The sequence below is a fragment of the Convolutriloba macropyga genome, chromosome 5 (genome assembly GCF_964194025.1).
Source record: "Convolutriloba macropyga chromosome 5, txConMacr16.3, whole genome shotgun sequence".
NCBI lineage: Eukaryota > Metazoa > Xenacoelomorpha > Acoela > Convolutidae > Convolutriloba > Convolutriloba macropyga.
In genome coordinates, this window is record NC_134472.1 from 66,524,493 (window position 1) to 66,543,962 (window position 19,470).

Below are 19,470 nucleotides of genomic sequence, written 5' to 3' on the forward strand. Positions count from 1 at the left end.
TAAGTCAAGTGTGACCGAAAATTTAATCACGCGAATGAGCAAAAAAAAAACTCGCTCCACTAAGAGCGAAAAATAACGTCACGCATGCAATTCAGTTGAAATTACATGAACGAATGAACAAAAAGTGGCCGTGACGTCATATGGTCGTAACAAAAATCATGACGACGAAATAAAAAACATAGCAGGACAAGTCCTGACGTACAATTCAAAGAATTTTCATTGACTAAACAGAAAATTAGACCTAGAACGGACAATGAATGGATTGGGAAAACAATTTAGAAAAAAAATCCAATCCAAAAACTCGAAAAAACAGTAAAAATCAAAATGAAATTGCCGCATGTGAACAAAAAACCACTAGCGAGAAAGCGAATTTTTGTTCAAACACTGTTTTCTCACTCTACTTTAGATTTAGAGCGAAAAAATTCACGCCGCAAAATCACTCGTTTTTTCGCTCCACTTCCTGTTTCGGCGTGACCAAAATCACTACTCCAATTTGACTTCAAAAATCATGAAAATGTGTTAACAGATCTTAAAAAAAAGACAGCACCCCAATATAATTCAAATTCTTTGAATTGCAAAAATTCTTTGAATTGTAAAAAACCAAGAGAAGGCCAATAATAGCCCCAGCTATCGCTGTGCGGCTATTAATAAAATAATATAGTTATCAAAAAACAACTGAACTGATTTCCAAAATTGATTCCTTGGTTTCGAAAAAAAACAAGAACAGGACAAATAGTCAACGTCGCAAACTTGCTCTCTAACTAATGGTTGCTCATATGTAGTCTTTGACAGTAGCTAGCCCAAATTGGCTTTGGTCCCACCCTAATCAGGCTTTGTAAACCATTGTTACTGCTAATAAGCGCAGTCGTTTGTTCACATATGGTTATCAAAACCTAAATTTTCTTTCCAGGGGTATAATAACACGCACACAGTTCTCGAAACCCTTTCAAAAAAGATTTGACGATATATATTTCTCAAAGATATGCACCAAACATAACTGACATGAAAAGAGCAACTGCAACTTTAGTGTTGTCTATGAACTTTTTCATACAGTCCTCATTGTTTTCAGGCTTTAACGTTTGCACTTGTTTAATTAAGTAGAGTGAAATCATCCCCACGCCGAAATAGTAACTTGGACCTAGGTCAGCCAGTTTTCCGGATAGAAATAAGCCGGAACTCGTCACAGCTGCAAACCCGTACAAATATTTGTCAACATCCGGCCCAAATTTAATGGCTGTAGACTTGACTCCTATCAGCATATCGTCTTTCTTGTCTTGTAGAGCGTATATCGTGTCATAGAAAATTGTCCATGACATAAGCGAGGCATACATAGCACATACAGGGACACTTAAACTTCCGGTTGTAGCTGTGACGCCCATTAAGAGGCCATAATTCATGCACAACCCCAAAAATGCTTGCGGATAATAAGTTATTCTTTTCATGTACGGGTAGGTTGCCACTAAAGGCAATGCTAAGAATCCAAGCCCGATTGTTGCGCTGTTTAAACTGAGAAGTATACCCAATGCTGCAACGCTTTGGACACCCCCAAAAATGACCGCTTGTAGGATTTTAAGGTCGCCAGAAGCTAAAGGTCGTGACATAGTTCTTTGAACACTCTTATCAAGTTCACTGTCCCAAATATCATTGATAGTACACCCAATGCTTCTCATTAGAATAGCACCCAAGCAAAATTTAGCCGAGATCCAAAATCCAGGAATCCCACCGCATCCCAAAGCCAGACCTGTTAGCCCTGGCCACATCAAAAGCCAGAATCCGACTGGTTTGTCAACTCTGGCCAACTTCAAGTACGGCTGTGCATATCTAGGAGCAGAGTCGACTAATTTAGCACCAGCTTGAGATATTGAAGTACTCTGAACTTTTTCTAAATATTTTGGAATAATTTGAATCGCTTTCGAGTATGATTTCAAATATGACTTTTGGTCAGCAAGTAATCGTTTAGGTCTATAAGACGTGCTAACGACGCTGCACACTCTAACAGCATCATGTTTGCTGCAGGACAATTGCCAATACAGTCCTAATTTACTTCTTAGATAAGCTCTCTGAATTAACACCATAACTTCTGCAATTATAGAATAATTAGTAAATATGCAAACTGATTAGAATTTGGAACAAAGCAGGAAGGTTGCCAGAAACTAACCACGACAGCTTTGCAGATCTGCAGTTTCATAAAGATAGTAAAAGAAACATACAAAAAATTTTTATCAAATGTTGAGATGGTATAAACATTGCTGCTTCAAATGGCTGCACTCGAATAACTTTCAATTAGAGTGACGAACTCAAGTGACCGTGTCTTGGAATTAAATTAAAGAAGAGTCGCCCTCAGAGTAAGGAAGTCATTTTTGAGAGTGATTTAAGTCACACGTACGATCAAAAACACATTCACGTGAAAAAAAGATGTCCCGCACGCAATTCAGTTGAAATTGCATAAAGATTGAACAGAAAAGATATGACGTGATTGTGACGCCATATGGCTGTACAAAAACAACAAAAATCAAGACCTAGAATGGACTATGAATCAATTGTGACAATCAATTAGAAAACAATCAGATTAGAAAATCGAAAACACTGTAAAAATCGATGTCCAGGTACCGCATGTGAAAAACAAGTAGCGGGAAAACAAATTTCTGTTCAAACTCCAATTTTTCACTACTTTAATATAATAGCGAAAAAATTTCGCGTCCCAAGATTGCTTGCTTTTTCGCTTCACTTCCTGCTTCGGCGTGAACAAAGTCATCAGCTAAATTTGACTTACAAAATGAAAATGTAAAGACAGAGCCCCAACAGCTAAATTTGACTTACAACATGAAAATGTAAAGACAGAGCCCCAACACAGTTCAAATTCTTTGATTTGCAAAAAAAACAAAAGAAGGTCAATAATAGGCTATCGCTTTGCAGCTATTAAAAACATTCAATAAAGCAAGGCAGGTAGCCGGATAAAAGATTGAAAACAGAAAACTTGGGCAAATAGATAGAAAATTTCTCTATTCTCATTGGCTGAAATTAAGCGTTATTTGCAAGCTGCAAGAAAAATATAGCATCTAGTCATCTCTCGCGAGCCATGGCCATATCTTAGCAGCCTGTGGGACTTGATATGAATCCATCACAACCGAAGAAAATATCAAGACCGAATGTTATGCGCTGTAATATAAGTCAGCGCTTAAGTCTCCTGACCAATATGCCATTTGAGTAATATAATTTTCGATCGTTTGCCCAAATTTTTGCTTTGGATCTGTTGCCTTTCGATCTATTGTCCTAGCACCAGCAATGCACTGCTCAATAGTTTCAAATCAACTTCCAACTTTGGTATGCTGCGGCAGCTTTGGGCAACCTTTTCATTAATATTTCTGAAGAAAATGAACTTATGATGAGGACAATTTTCCTTTTTCATTTTTTTAAAATTGTCCTTTGTGACATTAACGCCTTTAGGAACTATTACAAAATGGAATTTTATTAACTTAAATGCTAAGTATTTCAGTGCTCTACGAAAATCAATCAATCTCCGTCCAGATATTTTCTTTCGTCTTCGCGCGTCATTGTGATGTATTCATTGACGTTTATTTGTGGTGGCACAAGATCTAATATGCGCTTCGCTCTCGTTCTCTATTCAGGGCGAGGGTCCTCACTGCCTCTTGATTTCAGCCTTACTAAAACAACGCCCTTCTTACGCTCAGTAAAACTAATTCGTAGGGGAATTTTTCACTTTTAGCTCTGAACGCCTTCTTAACACAGATACTTCCGGTTACAAAAGCCAAGAAAATCAATACATCTCTTCGAGTGGTAAAAATTACCGAGAAAATTTCAGGACCTCTCATTTTCTGTTGGACGTCAGAATATTATATTTAGTGCTTAACGAAATCTTGACAATTGAATGTTTAACAGACGTAGCAAGATTTTAATGAATTATGAAAAAATGATAAATTTGCAGTGTCAATTTCCATGTTTTATAGAGCTATTTTCAACGAATTTTGTATAGGTTCTGTTCAGTTGAGGTGTTAACTTTTCCAGCAAATGATCACTTGGCAGAGCCCCCATCAAACTGAATCTCTTACATTTAATAACCATGACAGCATCAAGATTGATGAAGCCCATGTGAAAATAGCCAAACTAATTTTTTTCAAACGCAGAAGACATTGAAAAATCTTTTTGACAGCCAATTTCTTATATCAAGAAGAAAGTCCCCTAAAATTGAAAGGAGGAAAATTTGGCGGCTTAAAAAAACGTTATTTCGTTCTCATTTTGTTCCAGAAAATTTGGAGGCTATTACTCGACTCTAAGTGTGGAGAAATACGAAAAAAGAGCCAAAAAGGAAAGATGTGCAGGAAACGAGAGAATTTCCCGAGTTTCCTATCAACTACTCCTCAGCTTGAAAATCGAGTGGTATTCAGTTACCGTTAAAAAATGACCTGATTCGTCAGGCAAAACAAATTGCGGAGAACGACCAATAACACAACTCAAAAAAAGAGCATCTGAAAAGTTGGGTTACTCTTTCAATTCGTTTGCAACCGTTTTGTGACATCGACTCATTCTGACAGATTTTCAAATAATCTTTTTATTCAATCGTTAATTCCCAAAACAATTATTGGCTGAATAATTGCGTCCCATTTTTAAGCCTTCTGCACTAGAGCTTCTCGCATAATGTCGAGTAGGCGCTTTATACTTACAAAGATGTCAACTGCATTCTAAAGAAAACAGTCACGAGGAAACAATGAATTATTTAAACGTAAAAAGTTTGTCATAATAACAACGACATTCAGATAAATCAAAAACAAAACGAAGACAGGTAAGAGTTGCTGATAGTCTGTCTTTAAGTACATATAAATACTTCTCAAGCAGCAGACATACTCATGTGCGCCAAATGATTAAATTGCCCTTTATTGTTTTAACGACCTCGGCCTCTTCCTCGACCACCTCTCGGGCCACCGCGTCCTCTCGCTCCTCGGCCTCTGCCTCCTCGTCCAGGTGGTCCACCTAAAATAACAAGTTAGCCCATAAAATAATCAAGCTAGCTAATCAAGGTCAGTAACGATTTCATTTATGCCTCAGGACACAAGATAAACTTTTTATGACAAATGTTAATTTTCAAACAAGACATTGGCAGCAAAATGCAACAACAATAATGAACAGTAGAATTACAGCGTTAAACCGATCTTTAAAATTTATACAAATTCTTTCCTACATGTATGCAACTCAGTATTCTCTGCACCAAAAATTTGATTTCATAAGAATTTGAGCCGATTATTAAAACTCAACGAAAAAATCTAAAAAAAATTAATCAATAACTAGATTAACCCTACCTCTAGAGCTTCTCATGCCCCGGCCACGTCCTTTAGGAGCGTCATCGACTAAGAGTGTATCAAGAGGTAAGCTGTCGGGTAGGATGTAGTGCCTGATATTATTGCCACGAATAGATAATGTATCCATAATGATTGGATCCGTTTTATTTTTCAGAGTAAGTCTGACGTTTCTCAAATGCGTGTTCATGGTCATATCAACACCGGTCACAGTACCCTGAACTTGAGAGCCATTTTTCAGTTCTATTGTCACTGTCTCATGGTTCAGCTTCATGAGAAATCGCACTAATTTCATTATGATCAGATTCTTGAAATCTGAAATATTAAAACAGTTTATTAAACAAAATTTTCTCGCCCGCAAGGATGATAGGTCAGTCAATACAGGACGGTACGCCAACCCCTTTCTATATACGTGCATAAATTCTTGCTGTGAAAAATTGCTCTCGAACGACTAGTAAGAGCTCTAATATACTGAAAATCGTCGAGATAGGGGCTAAGGTTCTTCAAAAACAACTATTAGGATTTGAAGCTATTAGGATTTGAAGTGATGAAATCCTCAGTACCAGTCAGTTTGGGGCTCGTAATGGAGAGTGATGATCTAACAATAAAAACGGAGAAATTAATAAATAGCAGTTTGCATCAATTAATGAAACGGACATAAAAGCGGTACGCCGCTTTGGCCTGTTCTGTCAATACCCCGTAGCAGTTACGAGAACCTCAATAAATTTCTCTCTACCTTTTGTGAGAGGTTACCAGGTTCAAATACTGAGACTTAATAGAAAAGATGAGCTAGCTGTATCTCTCGATGTTAAAAGCTTGTACACCAATGTACCGGTTGAGGAGGCAATTGAAATTGCGCTTAAAGAACTGTACACCGTGACGAGGTTCCTGAGATTTCGAGGTTAGCTATGATCAGCATTTCGAGACTAGCCGTAACAAATTTTTACTTAAAGTGTAATAAAATGTGGTACACTCAATCGGACGGTTTAGCAATGGGTGCTTCGCTGGCTGTAATTTTGGCAAATTTGTAGATGAGATCTTTTGAAAAATCATTGCAGAAACCAATTGAGGGGAGAACAAAACTCCTGATACAAAAGTAATATTCATTGAATGTAACCGACGCGTTACTTTCCGAGGGAAAGGGGTCGAGTGCGAATCATGCAAAACTGGTTTCATGCAAAATGCCAAATTATCACTGACACGGAGTAAAAGAACATGCAGGAAATTGTATGGATCTGTTCCTATTGTGCGGAAAAAGGTTCACAGAGTACACACAGGAATTGAAATTATTCAAGAGGTATGTGGATGATATGGTGTGCACTGTCAATTGACTCTTGAGACACCAAACGGTAATTGAGACCTGGCTTTCCTAGATCTAAAATAAACGTAAACGAACATAAGAAAATTAGCTGTTATTGATATCAAGAAAAGACCAGTACCGGCATACTACTAAAATTCCGTAGCTGTGCAACATTACAACTTAAGAAAAATATGATTCAAGGGACTGTACATAGAATTTTTAATCCGAATATTCTCACTTGAAAAACTACAAGTGCAACAGAATCTCATTTTAAGATCGATTTTCAAGAGCTTCGTGTCTCCGCCAATGTCTGCCTGTGAAGTCTTGCTTGGAGTCCCCCCACTGGATATTCTGTTCCAGAACATAAGCGCAAAGTTTCTGACAAAATTAAGAGAGAATCAACTGGATATAGTGGCTGAAGCTCACTTTAACGTACTTGATCACGTGCGATCGAAGGGCATCTCGTCGAAATCTGTCTAAGAAGATCTGAAAAAGTCACGGGGAACTATCCTGCTCTAGGTTATAGTACTCACTCAGTCACTGCTTTCAACAATGAACTGTGGCAGAGAAGATGATCCTCATCTGATAATTTTGCTGTCCTGAAAATTTTCAGAAATACAAAGCCAGACTGCCACAGCAAGAGCCCCCTTATCCTTGGAAATCCTTACTTAGCCAACACAAAATGCAGCTTCGTGTATGTAACAACCCTCTTTTCTCAGATTTCAAACGATGGAGGCTGAGTCAGTTTGCATCCCCCCTGTGAATGTGCGGCTCAGCTGAGGAAAAGTCGACACATTACTTCTTCTTTTGCCGTCTATGCGACCACTACATATCAGAGAACATTGAAGAGCTCAATCTACTAACTTACGACGACTGCCAAACCCTCAGCAAGTTCATAGAGGCAACTGGCAAAGTGAACAAGCTGTCACACTTCTTATTTCATCAACCCCTGAACAAAACTAGCAAATCAGTTCACATCTTCCCGCAAAGAGGGGACTTTCTTAGACTTTATATACATGTATATATACACACACATACACATATATATATATATATATATATATATATATATTTATATATATATATATGTATATATATATATATATATATATATATATATATATATATATATATGTATATTTATATATATATATATATTTATATAATCCAACCAGTGATTGGCAACCCTTTGATGTATGTTTTCAAAAAAATCAAGGGATCTGGACTGAAAATCAATTTCCGTCTTAGTGGTCATCCAGTATTTTTAATGAGACGTAGGATAAAATAGGCAAGAATAAAAAGTTTACAGCAAAACACCCCAAAAATGAACAACATTTCGTAGTCCCAAAATTGAACAACGTTTTAGCTAAAACCGAGGTTTTTTGTTCAATACAGAGGAAACATCATTAAAAATTTTGCGAGTGGACTGAAAAAATTGTGTGATATTCAAATCATTTTCACAACGTGAAAAATAAGAACTTGCTTTCCCACCCTGAAACAATCTTTTGATAAGAATCTAAAATCCTTGGTGGTATATGAGGTTACATGTAATGGATGCAGTTCCATCTATGTTAGCCAAACCAACCGACATGTATGTTACAAATAGAATTTCGGAGCATCAAAATTAAGATTCCCCTGTGATCAACACCTCGTTGAATGTTGTGGTACAGCGCATAATATTGAATTTGAGATTCTATATGAAACTTGAAGCCTCTTTTAAGTGCAATTTTGTGACAAAAGGTTTCGTTTTACGCAAAGTTTAACGTGTGTGGCACAGGCTCGTACTTGTGTACTCGTAGCGTTTGAATTTGTGAAAATATTTGCACTTGGGCGGGGAGTATTTGAAAATCTTCGGGTTTGTTTTACATTCGCCAATTATATTGAGCTTATAATACTGCATATTTGTGATATGCTTTGTTGAACAATCAAAATGTGTGACTACAATATCTTGTACGCCTGATTTAGGTGTGGAAGTGTTGTGCTGGTCTACTTTATTTTGTTGTTTAATTGGAAGTGGGTGTGACAGGAATTTGTAGAAATATATTTATAGTGAATTTTTCGACAAATAAAGTTGATGGGTTTGTTTTTACTCTAAAAATAGGTGGTGCTGCAGCTTGTGGGGGAAAAATAAATTATCTTCTTCTACAACAATTTCAACAGAAAAAGTAATTTTCGATTGTTTGAGTAGATTATGTGCTCTTTGTTTCTGTACCGGTGTAATTTTGTTTGGTTTAGAAGTTCGTTGTTATGGAATTGTTCTCCGTTATTATGATCTCCGAAAAGGGCGGGAGGGGGACAATAAATTTTGGATCAAGTTTAAGTGGTAGCGTTGGATAAGTTCTAGTAGTATCTGGATGTTTTCCGATACAGTGGTGAGAATATTGATCGGGATCAGGTGTTGGTTAGTTACAACTGAGTTTGATTATAGGTGTAGTACCTTGGAAACTGAGCGGTAGTGAATATTGAAAAAACGGTGATGAATTGACTATATTAGAAGAGTTGTTCCAAAGTGGTTGTGAGATTAAGCGTTCAATATTAGAGATTGGTCCTTGTGGCCGATTAAAAGGGTTACTCGCAAATTGTGATGGAGTAGGTGAAGAAAATTGAGAACTGAGTGGGTCCGAAGTGTCGGAAATTAAGATAATATCTTGTGCTGTTTAATTTTTTTTTCGAAACATTTTGAGTTGGCTGTGGCAATTCAGAGCTATGAGTTTTATCTGTGTTCGCAAAATTTATAGGTTGAGTGGAAAATTGTGGAGTGTTTGAATGGTTAATCAATTCGTGTTGTGCTGCCCGTGGTGGTGCAGATATAATAGCTGGTGGTTGGAGTGTTGTGTTAGATAGAAAACCGGAATATGGTAGCAAAGTTCGTGTGTTTATATAGTGGGGTTGTTGTTGTGCTTGCGTATGGTGTATTTGGGTTTGACTTTGATGGGGGATAAGGCATTGCTGATTGTGGGCTAAAGTTGGGGGGGGGGGCTGTCCAGTAGAACGACGTCTTTCTGCAGATTTGGCAGTAGTAATGACTGAGTATGGGTGTTCCTCGGTTTCTTTTTTATTAAAGAATTTAAATGACAAATTTTAGGGAGTGGATTGTTTATTCGCTTCACTGTATGAGCAACTAGGTGATTTCGAGACGGGGGGAGTACTTGGGTAAGTGCTGGATTGTTGATTAGAGGACGCAATTTTAATAATAATTTTAGGCCCAGAATGGGGCAATTATCACAATAATAGAATCTTTAGTCAGTGGACGTTTGAACAACAATAATTAAAAGACTTAAGGTAGGTACACTAACTCTGATTGCAGGGAATGGTGACTCTGGTGGGATGACACTATGAAGATAGATGAGATCTAAAAATTCAGCAGAGAAAATTGTTAACAATTCATCAATCGTATAGTCTTTTCGTTCGAATGAAAAGATAGTTTGTGGATATATAGTTTCAATTTGTGAGTTGTTGATTTTGTTGTTTTGAGAGTTGTTGGTATTGTTCATCCAATCTGAGAAGTTCTTTAATATATTTTATATCATACGAGGCTGGGATAGCGTCAAGATTAGCCGTGTACACAATGTCTGTATGAAGAATTTCAGAGAGTTTTGGTGTTGCTTGAGGTGGGAAAATTGGGAGATAGAAAAGAACTATATGTTCGTTATTAAAGTATCTAATAAAGAAAACCCATTCACAACAAGTGCGTGAGCATAAAATATGGTCTAAATTGTAAAAATTAGTTTTTAAGGGAAAGGGATCTGTTTAAGTTTGAAATTCTGAACATAACGAAAAGTATTCGCGTATGGTGTTCTTTTAAATAATAAATTCAATTCTGTGCTGTGAAGTAATGTGCATCTGTTTAGCTTAGGAGATAGAGTTGCTTTCAATGCTGTGAGACTGAAAGTGGAGCATTGAAGCAGAGTTGGTGTTTCTGTTTCAGCTGAAATGCTGCATGAACCAAAAGCTTTTTGTTGATTGACGATTGCTAGGAAAGAACTGTACTGTGTGACAGTTCTTTTTGAAATTAGAGAGAAGAGGTGAAAATTAAAAATTGAAGAAAAGGCTTAGAAACGGAAATTTTTCTATTTGTAAATGTGAAGAAGAGGCTTAGAAAACTTTCCAAGTTTGAAGAGAATATAGAGGAGAGTGAAGAGAGAAGTCTAGATGAAGTATTGAAAAGAAATAATGAGAGAAGTTTGAAGAGAGAAAGAAGCAACTAGGTTTCGATAGCAGCGGACTGAGAAGTGATGTTAGACGATATGATCTAGCCTGACCACGACTTTTTGTTCCGGGTAAAAAATTTACCGAATCATCTCTTGGAAAATAAATGAGATTAGGGAAATCTTCCCGAACCGAGCTGTGGGTCGGATGTTAACTTAGTTTTTAGTTACTTTAGTTTTTTATTAATTTCGTGGGGAATGGCCTGTAATCCCCTTCCTTTCATTTCCTGATGGGTTTGTTTTTGTGGTTCTGCTATGGTAGCAGATGAAGATATAATCCGTGCGCTTTGTTCACTATTTTAAAGAGCTTGATTAATTTTCCCAGTGAAAGTTTTTGTACTAGGAGGGAGAGGGGTGAAGGAACTGTCCGAATTATCCCTCTGGTATAAGAAAACAAGGGAATCGTATTTTTATTGTATTTATATTAGCTAGCTATTATGCTTATTTGTATTCGGCTAACTAAAGCGAGGAGAGTGATTTTGTGTAAATTTTAGAGTAAGTTGTGAATGTACTTATGTGTTCGTCTTTTGCGAAGCCAAAATTTTTGATTGTGGCATAAAGACTCTGTAGACATTCATCGGCTTGCGTCTAAGAAGAGCGTCTCTTGTAGTGTAATTTTCCGAAGTGCTTTCGGGACAGACTACAAGGTGTTGGGGGAAAAGTCATCTGTTGATGGTTTGTCTGGGATGGTTAGACTAAACGAGACAGACTTCGACTTGTTGATTGTCGGTATTTAGGATGGGTTCTCAATAATGAGTTATCCGAGAAATATTTCTCCATTGGTTCTTGAACGAAAAGTTCTTTCGGATAATATGATACAAAATTACTTCTGTGGCGGGTGATTTGTTTACCAGAAAAATCTTCTAGTTTATAAGTAACCAATGTGGGGATGTTAAATATTTTATAAGGTCCAATTTATTGTGGTTGATCTTTTTTGATATTCCAAATTGTGTGGCTTTATTTACAACTAGAACATAAAAATTAATTTTAAGTGGTTGCGCCATTCCAAAACGGCAATTTATAAATGTGCTCAAATGTTTATTTTGGTTAAAGATTTGTGAACTTCATTATAAACTTCCAAGTGTGTCTTTTCAAGATTGAGAAACCAATTTGCAAAGGTTCCTTTCTGTAATTTTTTAATTTGTGGATGACGACCAAGATGATCAGTATGTGTATGTTTGGGCAAAAAACTACCGGGTGAATTTAGTGAAGGTTTACATTTCCCAAAGCTATCTGTAGTGGAAGATATGTTGAAAACAATGGATAGTTTCCGTTTTTGTCCAAATACAATTCATATGGCGATGGAGTCATATTGGTTCTGACTTGTGAATTGAATGCAAAAGGAAATACTTTTACTTTCTGTGACCATGTGTCGTATTGTGTATCTAAAAGATATTTTGTCGTATTGTGAAAAAATGTGTTTGATTGGCGATTGCTATTTTCAACAAGTCCATTGGACCATGGTGCATATGGCGTTCGTGATTTAAATTGTACATTATATGTGCGGCAAAAGTGTGCAAATTCTTCGTTAATATATTCTATTCCATTATCGGTTATTAAAATATCTGGTATTACAAATTTGACAATCCAGTGGTCAAATAACACAGTGAGCGCATTTGTGGCATTTTTTTGGAGGATGGGTGAAGTACAACAAATGTGTGAATGCTTCTCCAATGACATAGACGTAAAAATTCCCATCCGAAGACGGGGATATTGGTCCTTGTGTGTCCATTGAAATACGATGGTTGAAGTATGGTGAGACTTCTAAAAATGGCTGTTGTGGGGTCATAAGAAGATTTGGCATGGATTTGCTCGTTTGGCATTTTAGACAATCTTGTGTAAGTATTGTAACTCATGTGTGGATATTTGGAAAATAGTAATGTTCTGTGATTGTAGCGTGCGTTTTTTTCAAGACCAAAGTGACCTGAGAGATCGTGAGAATGTGCAACATGAAAGATTCCTAAAAAAATAGAGAGTGGTAGAAAAACTTTTCGGTGACTTTGTTTCTTGTATATAGTACAAGAGATGATTCGTTTTATTGATACTTAAGTTTTCGAAGCATCGGTTATAGTGTAGCAATCCTTTGTTTGCACAAATAGTTAATGAGGAATGGAAGGATAATTTTATAGCGTTTTCAAAGGAGGAGTTCTCTAATAATTGGGTCTTGTTGTTGCGCTTCAAACAGAAGTTTATCATTAGGTTCTGTTTGTTCTCTAAAAAATTAATTATAAAGTTTTGGAGATTTTCATATAAAATTCTCCATTGCCGGGAGTGAAAATTTTATTGTGTTTATTGATTTAGCGGAGTTTGCATTGTGATTAGATTGGATGAAGGGTTCTGTTTTATTTGTGTTTAGTGTGTTATCAGTGTGTTGTTTAATAGGATAGATTTCTGGAAGTAAGTGATTGTGCTTGAATTGTTCTATTTTGTGTTGATGTATATGTCCCAAGGTTGTGCTTTGGTTTGAAATTTGTAGTACAAAACAGAAAAATAGAGATCATTTTCTAATTGTTTATTGAAAGGTTTATCTTTAGTCTGTAAAAAATGTGAAAATGTGGCTATTCTACATTAGTGTTTGTGGATACTGTATCAATGTATTCTTTTGATACAGCATAGGCTGTGTGTTTTCATTTTCGATTTTGGGTCATAAAAAAGTTAATAGAGTCTGGAATCTCAACTGTTCTGAGACGTTGTTTGTCTTGTGTTGTGGTCGTTAGTGAACGACTTAATAAATCCGGAAGTGAAAGGTTTTTCCCTTCCGTCCAAACTATGTGTAAGTTTGGAATTTCTTTAAATTATTTGAAATTTATAAACTCCGTGGTTTGGTTTACTCTTTGTTGTGAATAGGAAGAGAATTGGTTTGTGATCAGTGTATAATGTAATTGGGTGTTTAGATCATTGAATAAGGAACTCATATTCTGAGAGTGCATAAATTAATGATGAGCATTCTTGAAGAATGGTTGAGAGTCTAAGTTATGTGGTAGAAAATAGACGAGAGTTTGGTCCTTGTGGCCGATTAAAAGGGTTACTCGCAAATTGTGATGGAGTAGGTGAAGAAAATTGAGAACTGAGTGGGTCCGAAGTGTCAGAAATTAAGATAATATCTTGTGCTGTTTAATTTTTTTTTCGAAACATTTTGAGTTGGCTGTGGCAATTCAGAGCTATGAGTTTTATCTGTGTTCGCAAAATTTATAGGTTGAGTGGAAAATTGTGGAGTGTTTGAATGGTTAATCAATTCGTGTTGTGCTGCCCGTGGTGGAGCAGATATAATAGCTGGTGGTTGGAGTGTTGTGTTAGGTAGAAAACCGGAATATGGTAGCAAAGTTCGTGTGTTTATATAGTCGGGTTGTTGTTGTGCTTGCGTATGGTGTATTTGGGTTTGACTTTGATGGGGGATAAGGCATTGCTGATTGTGGGCTAAAGTTGGGGGGGGGGCTGTCCAGTAGAACGACGTCTTTCTGCAGATTTGGCAGTAGTAATGACTGAGTATGGGTGTTCCTCGGTTTCTTTTTTATTAAGGAATTTAAATGACAAATTTTAGGGAGTGGATTGTTTATTCGCTTCACTGTATGAGCAACTAGGTGATTTTGAGACGGGGGGAGTACTTGGGTAAGTGTTGGAATGTTGACTAGAGGACGCAATTTTAATAATAATTTTAGGCCCAGAATGGGGCAATTATCACAATAATAGAATCTACAGTATGTGGACGTTGAAACAACAATTATTAAAAGATTTAGGGTAGGAACACTAACTCTGATTGCTGCGAATGGTGACTCTGGTGGAATGACATTATGAAGATAGATGAGATCTAAAAATTCAGCAGAGAAAATTGTTAACAATTCATCAATCTTATAGTCTTTTCGTTCGAATGAAAAGATAGTTTGTGGATATATAGTTTCAATTTGTGAGTTGTTGATTTTTTTGTTTTACGAGTTGTTGGTATTGTTCATCCAATCTGAGAAGTTCTTTAATATATTTTATATCGTACGAGGCTGGGATAGCGTCAGGAATAACCGTGTAAACAATATCTGTATGAAGAATTTCTGAGAGTTTTGGTGTTGCTTGAGGAGGGAAAATTGTTAAAGTATCTAATATAGAAAACCCATTCACAACAAGTGCGTGAGCATAAAATATGGTCTAAATTGTAAAAATTAGCTTTTAAGGGAAAGGGATCTGTTTAAGTTTGAAATTCTGAACATAACGGAAAATATTCGCGTAATTCTTTTAAATATTCTTTTAAATAACAAATTCAGTTCTGTGCTGTAAAGTAATGTGCATCTGTTTAGCTTAGGAGATAGAGTTGCTTTCAATGCTGTGAGACTGAAAGTGGAGCATTAAAGCAGAGTTGGTGTTTCTGTTTCAGCTGAAATGCTGCATGAACCAAAAGCTTTTTGTTGATTGACGATTGCTAAGAAAGAACTGTACTGTGTGACAGTTCTTTTTGAAATTAGAGAGAAGAGGTGAAAATTAAAAATTGAGGAAAAGGCTTAGAAAAGGAAATTTTTCTATTTGTAAATTTGAAGAAGGGGCTTAGAAAACTTTCCAAGTTTGAAGAGAATATAGAGGAGAGTGAAGAGAGAAGTCTAGATGAAGTATTGAAAAGAAATAATGAGAGAAGTTTGAAGAGAGAAAGAAGCAACCTGGTTTCGATAGCAGTGGACTGAGAAGTGATATTAGACGATATGATCTAGCCTGACCACGGCTTTTTGTTCCGGGTAAAAAAGTTACCGAATCATCTCTTGGAAAATAATTGAGATTAGGGAAATCTTCCCGAACCGAGCTGTGGTCGGATGTTAACTTAGTTTTTAGTTACTTTCCTGTTTATTAAATTCGGGGGGAATGGCCTGTAATCCCCTTCCTTTCATTTCCTGATGGAGTTTTTTTTGTGGTTCTGCTATGGTAGCAGATGAAGATGTATTCCGTGCGCTTTGTTTACTATTTTAAAGATCTTGATTAGTTTTCCCAGTGAAAATTATTGTATTAGGAGGGAGAGGGGTGAGAGAACTGTCTGAATTATCGCTCTGGTATAAGAAAACGAGGGAATCGTATTTTTATTGTATTTATATTAGCTAGCTATTATGCTTATTTGTATTCGGCTAACTAAAGCGAGGAGAGTGATTTTGTGTAAATTTTAGAGTAAGTTGTGAATGTACTTATGTGTTCGTATTTTGCGAAGCCAAAGTTTTTGATTGTGGCATGAAGACTCTGTAGACATTCATCGGCTTGCGTCTAAGAAGAGCGTCTCTTGTAGTGTAATTTTCCGAAGTGCTTTCGGGACAGACTACAAGGTGTTGGGGGAAAGTCATCTGTTGATGGTATGTCTGGGATGGCTAGACTAAACGAGACAGACTTCGACTTGTTGATTGTCGGTATTTAGGATGGGTTCTCAATAATGAGATATCCGAGAAATATTTCTCCATTGGTTCTTGAACGAAAAGTTCTTTCGGATAATATGATACAAAATTACTTCTGTGGCGTGTGATTTGTTTACCAGAAAAATCTTCTAGTTTATCAGTAACCAATGTGGGGATGTTAAATATTTTATAAGGTCCAATTTATTGTGGTTGAATCTTTTTTGATATTCCAAATTGTGTGGCTTTATTTACAACTAGAACATAAAAATTAATTTTAAGTGGTTGCGCCATTCCAAAACGGCGATTTATAAATGTGCGCAAATGTTTATTTTGGTTTAGAGATTTGTGAACTTCATTATAAACTTCCAAGTGTGTCTTTTCAAGATTGAGAAACCAATTTGCAAAGGTTCCTTTCTGTAATTTCTTAATTTGTGGGTGATGACCAAGATGATCAGTATGTGTATGTTTGGGCAAAGAATTACAAGGTGAATTTAGTGAAGGTTTACATTTCCCAATGCTATCTGTAGTGGAAGATATGTTGAAAACAATGGATAGTTTCGGTTTTTGTCCAAATACAAGTTCATATGGCAATGGAATCATATTGGTTCTGACTTGTGAATTGAATGCAAAAGGAAATACTTTTACTTTCTGTGACCATGTGTCGTATTGTGTATCTAAACCTGTGCGAAGAAATGTGTTTGATTGGTGATTGCTATTTTCAACAAGTCCATTGGACCATGGTGCATATGGCGTTCGTGATTTATATTGTACATTATATGTGCGGCAAAAGTGTGCAAATTCTCCGTTAATATATTCTATTCCATTATCGGTTATTAAAATATCTGGTATTACAAATTTGACAATCCAGTGGTCAAATGATACAGTGAGTGCATTTGTCGCATTTTTTGGAGGATGGGTGAAGTACAACAAATGTGTGAATGCTTCTCCAATAACATAGACGTAAGAAATTACATCCGAAGACGGGGATATTGGTCCTTGCGTGTTCATTGTACTACGATGGTTGAAGTATGGTGAGACTTCTAAAAATGGCTGTTGTGGGGTCATAAGAAGATTTGGCATGGATTTGCTCGCTTGGCATTTTAGACAATTTTGTGTAAGTATTGTAATTCATGTGTGAATATTTGGAAAATAGTAATGTTCTATGATTGTAGCGTGCGTTTTTTCAAGACCAGAGTGACCTGAGAGATCGTAAGAATGTGCAACATGAACGATTACTAAAAAAATAGAGAATGGTAGACAAACTTTTTGGTGATTTTTTTTCTTGTATATAGTACAAGAGATGATTCGTTTCCTTGATAATTAAGTTTTGGAAGCATCGGTAATAGTGTAGCAATCCTTTGTTTGCACGAATAGTTAATGAGGAATGGAAGGGTAATCTTTATAGCGTTTCCAAGGGAGGAGTTGTCTAATAATTGGGTCTTGTTGTTGCGCTTCAAACAGAAGTTTATCATTAGGTTCTGTTTGTTCTCTATGAAATTAATTATAAAGTTTTGGAGATTTTCATATAAAATCATCCATTGCCGGGAGTGAAAATTTTATTGTGTTTATTGATTTAGCGGAGTTTGCATTTTGATTAGATTGGATGAAAGGTTCTGTTTTATTTGTGTTTAGTGCGACATACGTGTGTTGTATAATAGGATAGATTTCTGGAAGTAAGTGATTGTCCTTGAATTGTTCTATTTTGTGTTGATGTATATGTCCCAAGGTTGTGCTTTGGTTTGAAATTTGTAGTACAAAACAGGAAGATAGAGATCATTTTCTCATTGTACCTTGAAAGATTTATCTTTAGTCTGTAAAAAAGTTGTGAAAGTGTGGCTATTCTACATTAGTGTTTGTAGATACTGTATTCTTTTGATACAGCATATTGGCACTGTATAGGTTGTGTGTTTTCATTTTCAATTTTGGGTCATAAAAAAGTTAATAGAGTCTGGAATCTCAACTGTTCTGAGACGTTGTTTGTCTTGTGTTGTGGTCGTTAGTGAACGACTTAATAAATCCGGAAGTGAAAGGTTTTCCCTTCCGTCCAAACTATGTGTACGTTTGGAATTTCTTTAAATTGTTTGAAATTTATAAACTCGTGGTTTGGTTTACTCTTTTGTGTGAATAGGAAGAGAATTGGTTTGTGATCAGTGTATAATGTAATTGGGTGTTTAGATCATGAATAAGGAACTCATATTCTGAGCGTGCATAAATTAACGATGAGCATTCGCGAAGAATGGTTGAGAGTCTAAGTTCTGTGGTAGAAAATAGACGAGAGTTTGCTGACACTAACTCCAATTTTTCAAATTGATTTTTTGGAGAAATGCAGCTCCAATGCCATAGTTAGAGGCGGAGTGTTCCGTCGGTAAGTTTCTTTTTTACTCTATCAAATGTTTGTTGGAGTTCTGGAGTCCATTTGAATTCTGTTGTATCCCGGAGTTGGAGATAGAAAGGTCTGAGAAGGACTTGTAAATTATAGATATATTTTAAAATAAACGTAAGAAATCCTACATAGTTTTGGATTTCTTTTTTAGTTTTTTGGTGGTTGTAATTTGAGAAATTCGTCTATTTTGGGTTTGAATGGGTGTCTGTGATTATTTTGTAATTGGTGTCCCAAAAATTTAACTGAGTCCAAGAAAAAGAAGGATTTATCTGGAGCGGCTCTGAGGTTTTCATTTTTGAGAATGTTGTGATACTGATCAAGTGTTTTTAACATTGTGTCTGTTGTATTATCTTGAATGAAAACATCATCAAGGTATGTGATTATTTTAGTTTTCCGAATGAGTGGTTTAAAAATGCTACTCCTAAAGGACAAAAAGGCTGCTGGACCGATTGAAATACCGTAAAATAAGCGATTCTCAGCCGTATTCAGAATCTGGCGAACAGTTTCTCCATCAACTTCCGGAAGATCAGGTATATTATCGTTATCTTGGTTGCCCTCAACCGGAAGTTCAACATCCTTGCGTGACTTCGGACCTTTTTTCTTGGGGTCAACCTGTACGGATACTTTGGACCCTACAGTCTCATCGTTTTTAACATGCTGCTCTAACAACTCGAGACAATTTATCTTGCTTGCATCATGGCCGCCCATTCTCAAATTATATGTTTGCTTCATGATTTGGGTCAAATATTTTTCCTGTCCCTGAACTCTATAGACTCCAAGTTGAGGGTCATCATAAACATAACATAAACGTAAGAAATCCTACATAGTTTTGGATTTTTTTTTAGTTTTTTGGTGGTTGTAATTTGAGAAATTCGTCTATTTTGGGTTTGAATGGGTGTCTGTGATTATTTTG

The 19,470-nt window shown here is 36.3% G+C and overlaps 2 protein-coding genes across 2 annotated transcripts in view; both read right to left on the reverse strand.

Moving 5' to 3' along the window:
* Nucleotides 1-952: 952 nt before the first annotated feature.
* Nucleotides 953-2,076, reverse strand: LOC142340180 (4-hydroxybenzoate polyprenyltransferase, mitochondrial-like). Its single transcript, XM_075390682.1, has one exon. It carries the CDS (start codon nucleotides 2,073-2,075, stop codon nucleotides 975-977), a length of 1,101 nt encoding a protein of 366 aa, XP_075246797.1. The 5' UTR covers nucleotide 2,076; the 3' UTR covers nucleotides 953-974.
* A 2,637-nt stretch (nucleotides 2,077-4,713) lies between these two features.
* The window catches only part of LOC142339563 (putative small nuclear ribonucleoprotein Sm D1), a 179,917-nt gene continuing 165,160 nt past the window's right edge, over nucleotides 4,714-19,470 (reverse strand). Inside the window, exons 2-3 of the mRNA XM_075389697.1 lie at nucleotides 5,316-5,627; nucleotides 4,714-4,989 (exon numbers count right to left, since the gene is read on the reverse strand). Of these exons, the coding sequence (XP_075245812.1) occupies nucleotides 4,901-4,989; nucleotides 5,316-5,607 (381 nt within the window). The 5' untranslated portion in view covers nucleotides 5,608-5,627 and the 3' untranslated portion in view covers nucleotides 4,714-4,900. The remainder of the gene's footprint in view (nucleotides 4,990-5,315; nucleotides 5,628-19,470) is intronic.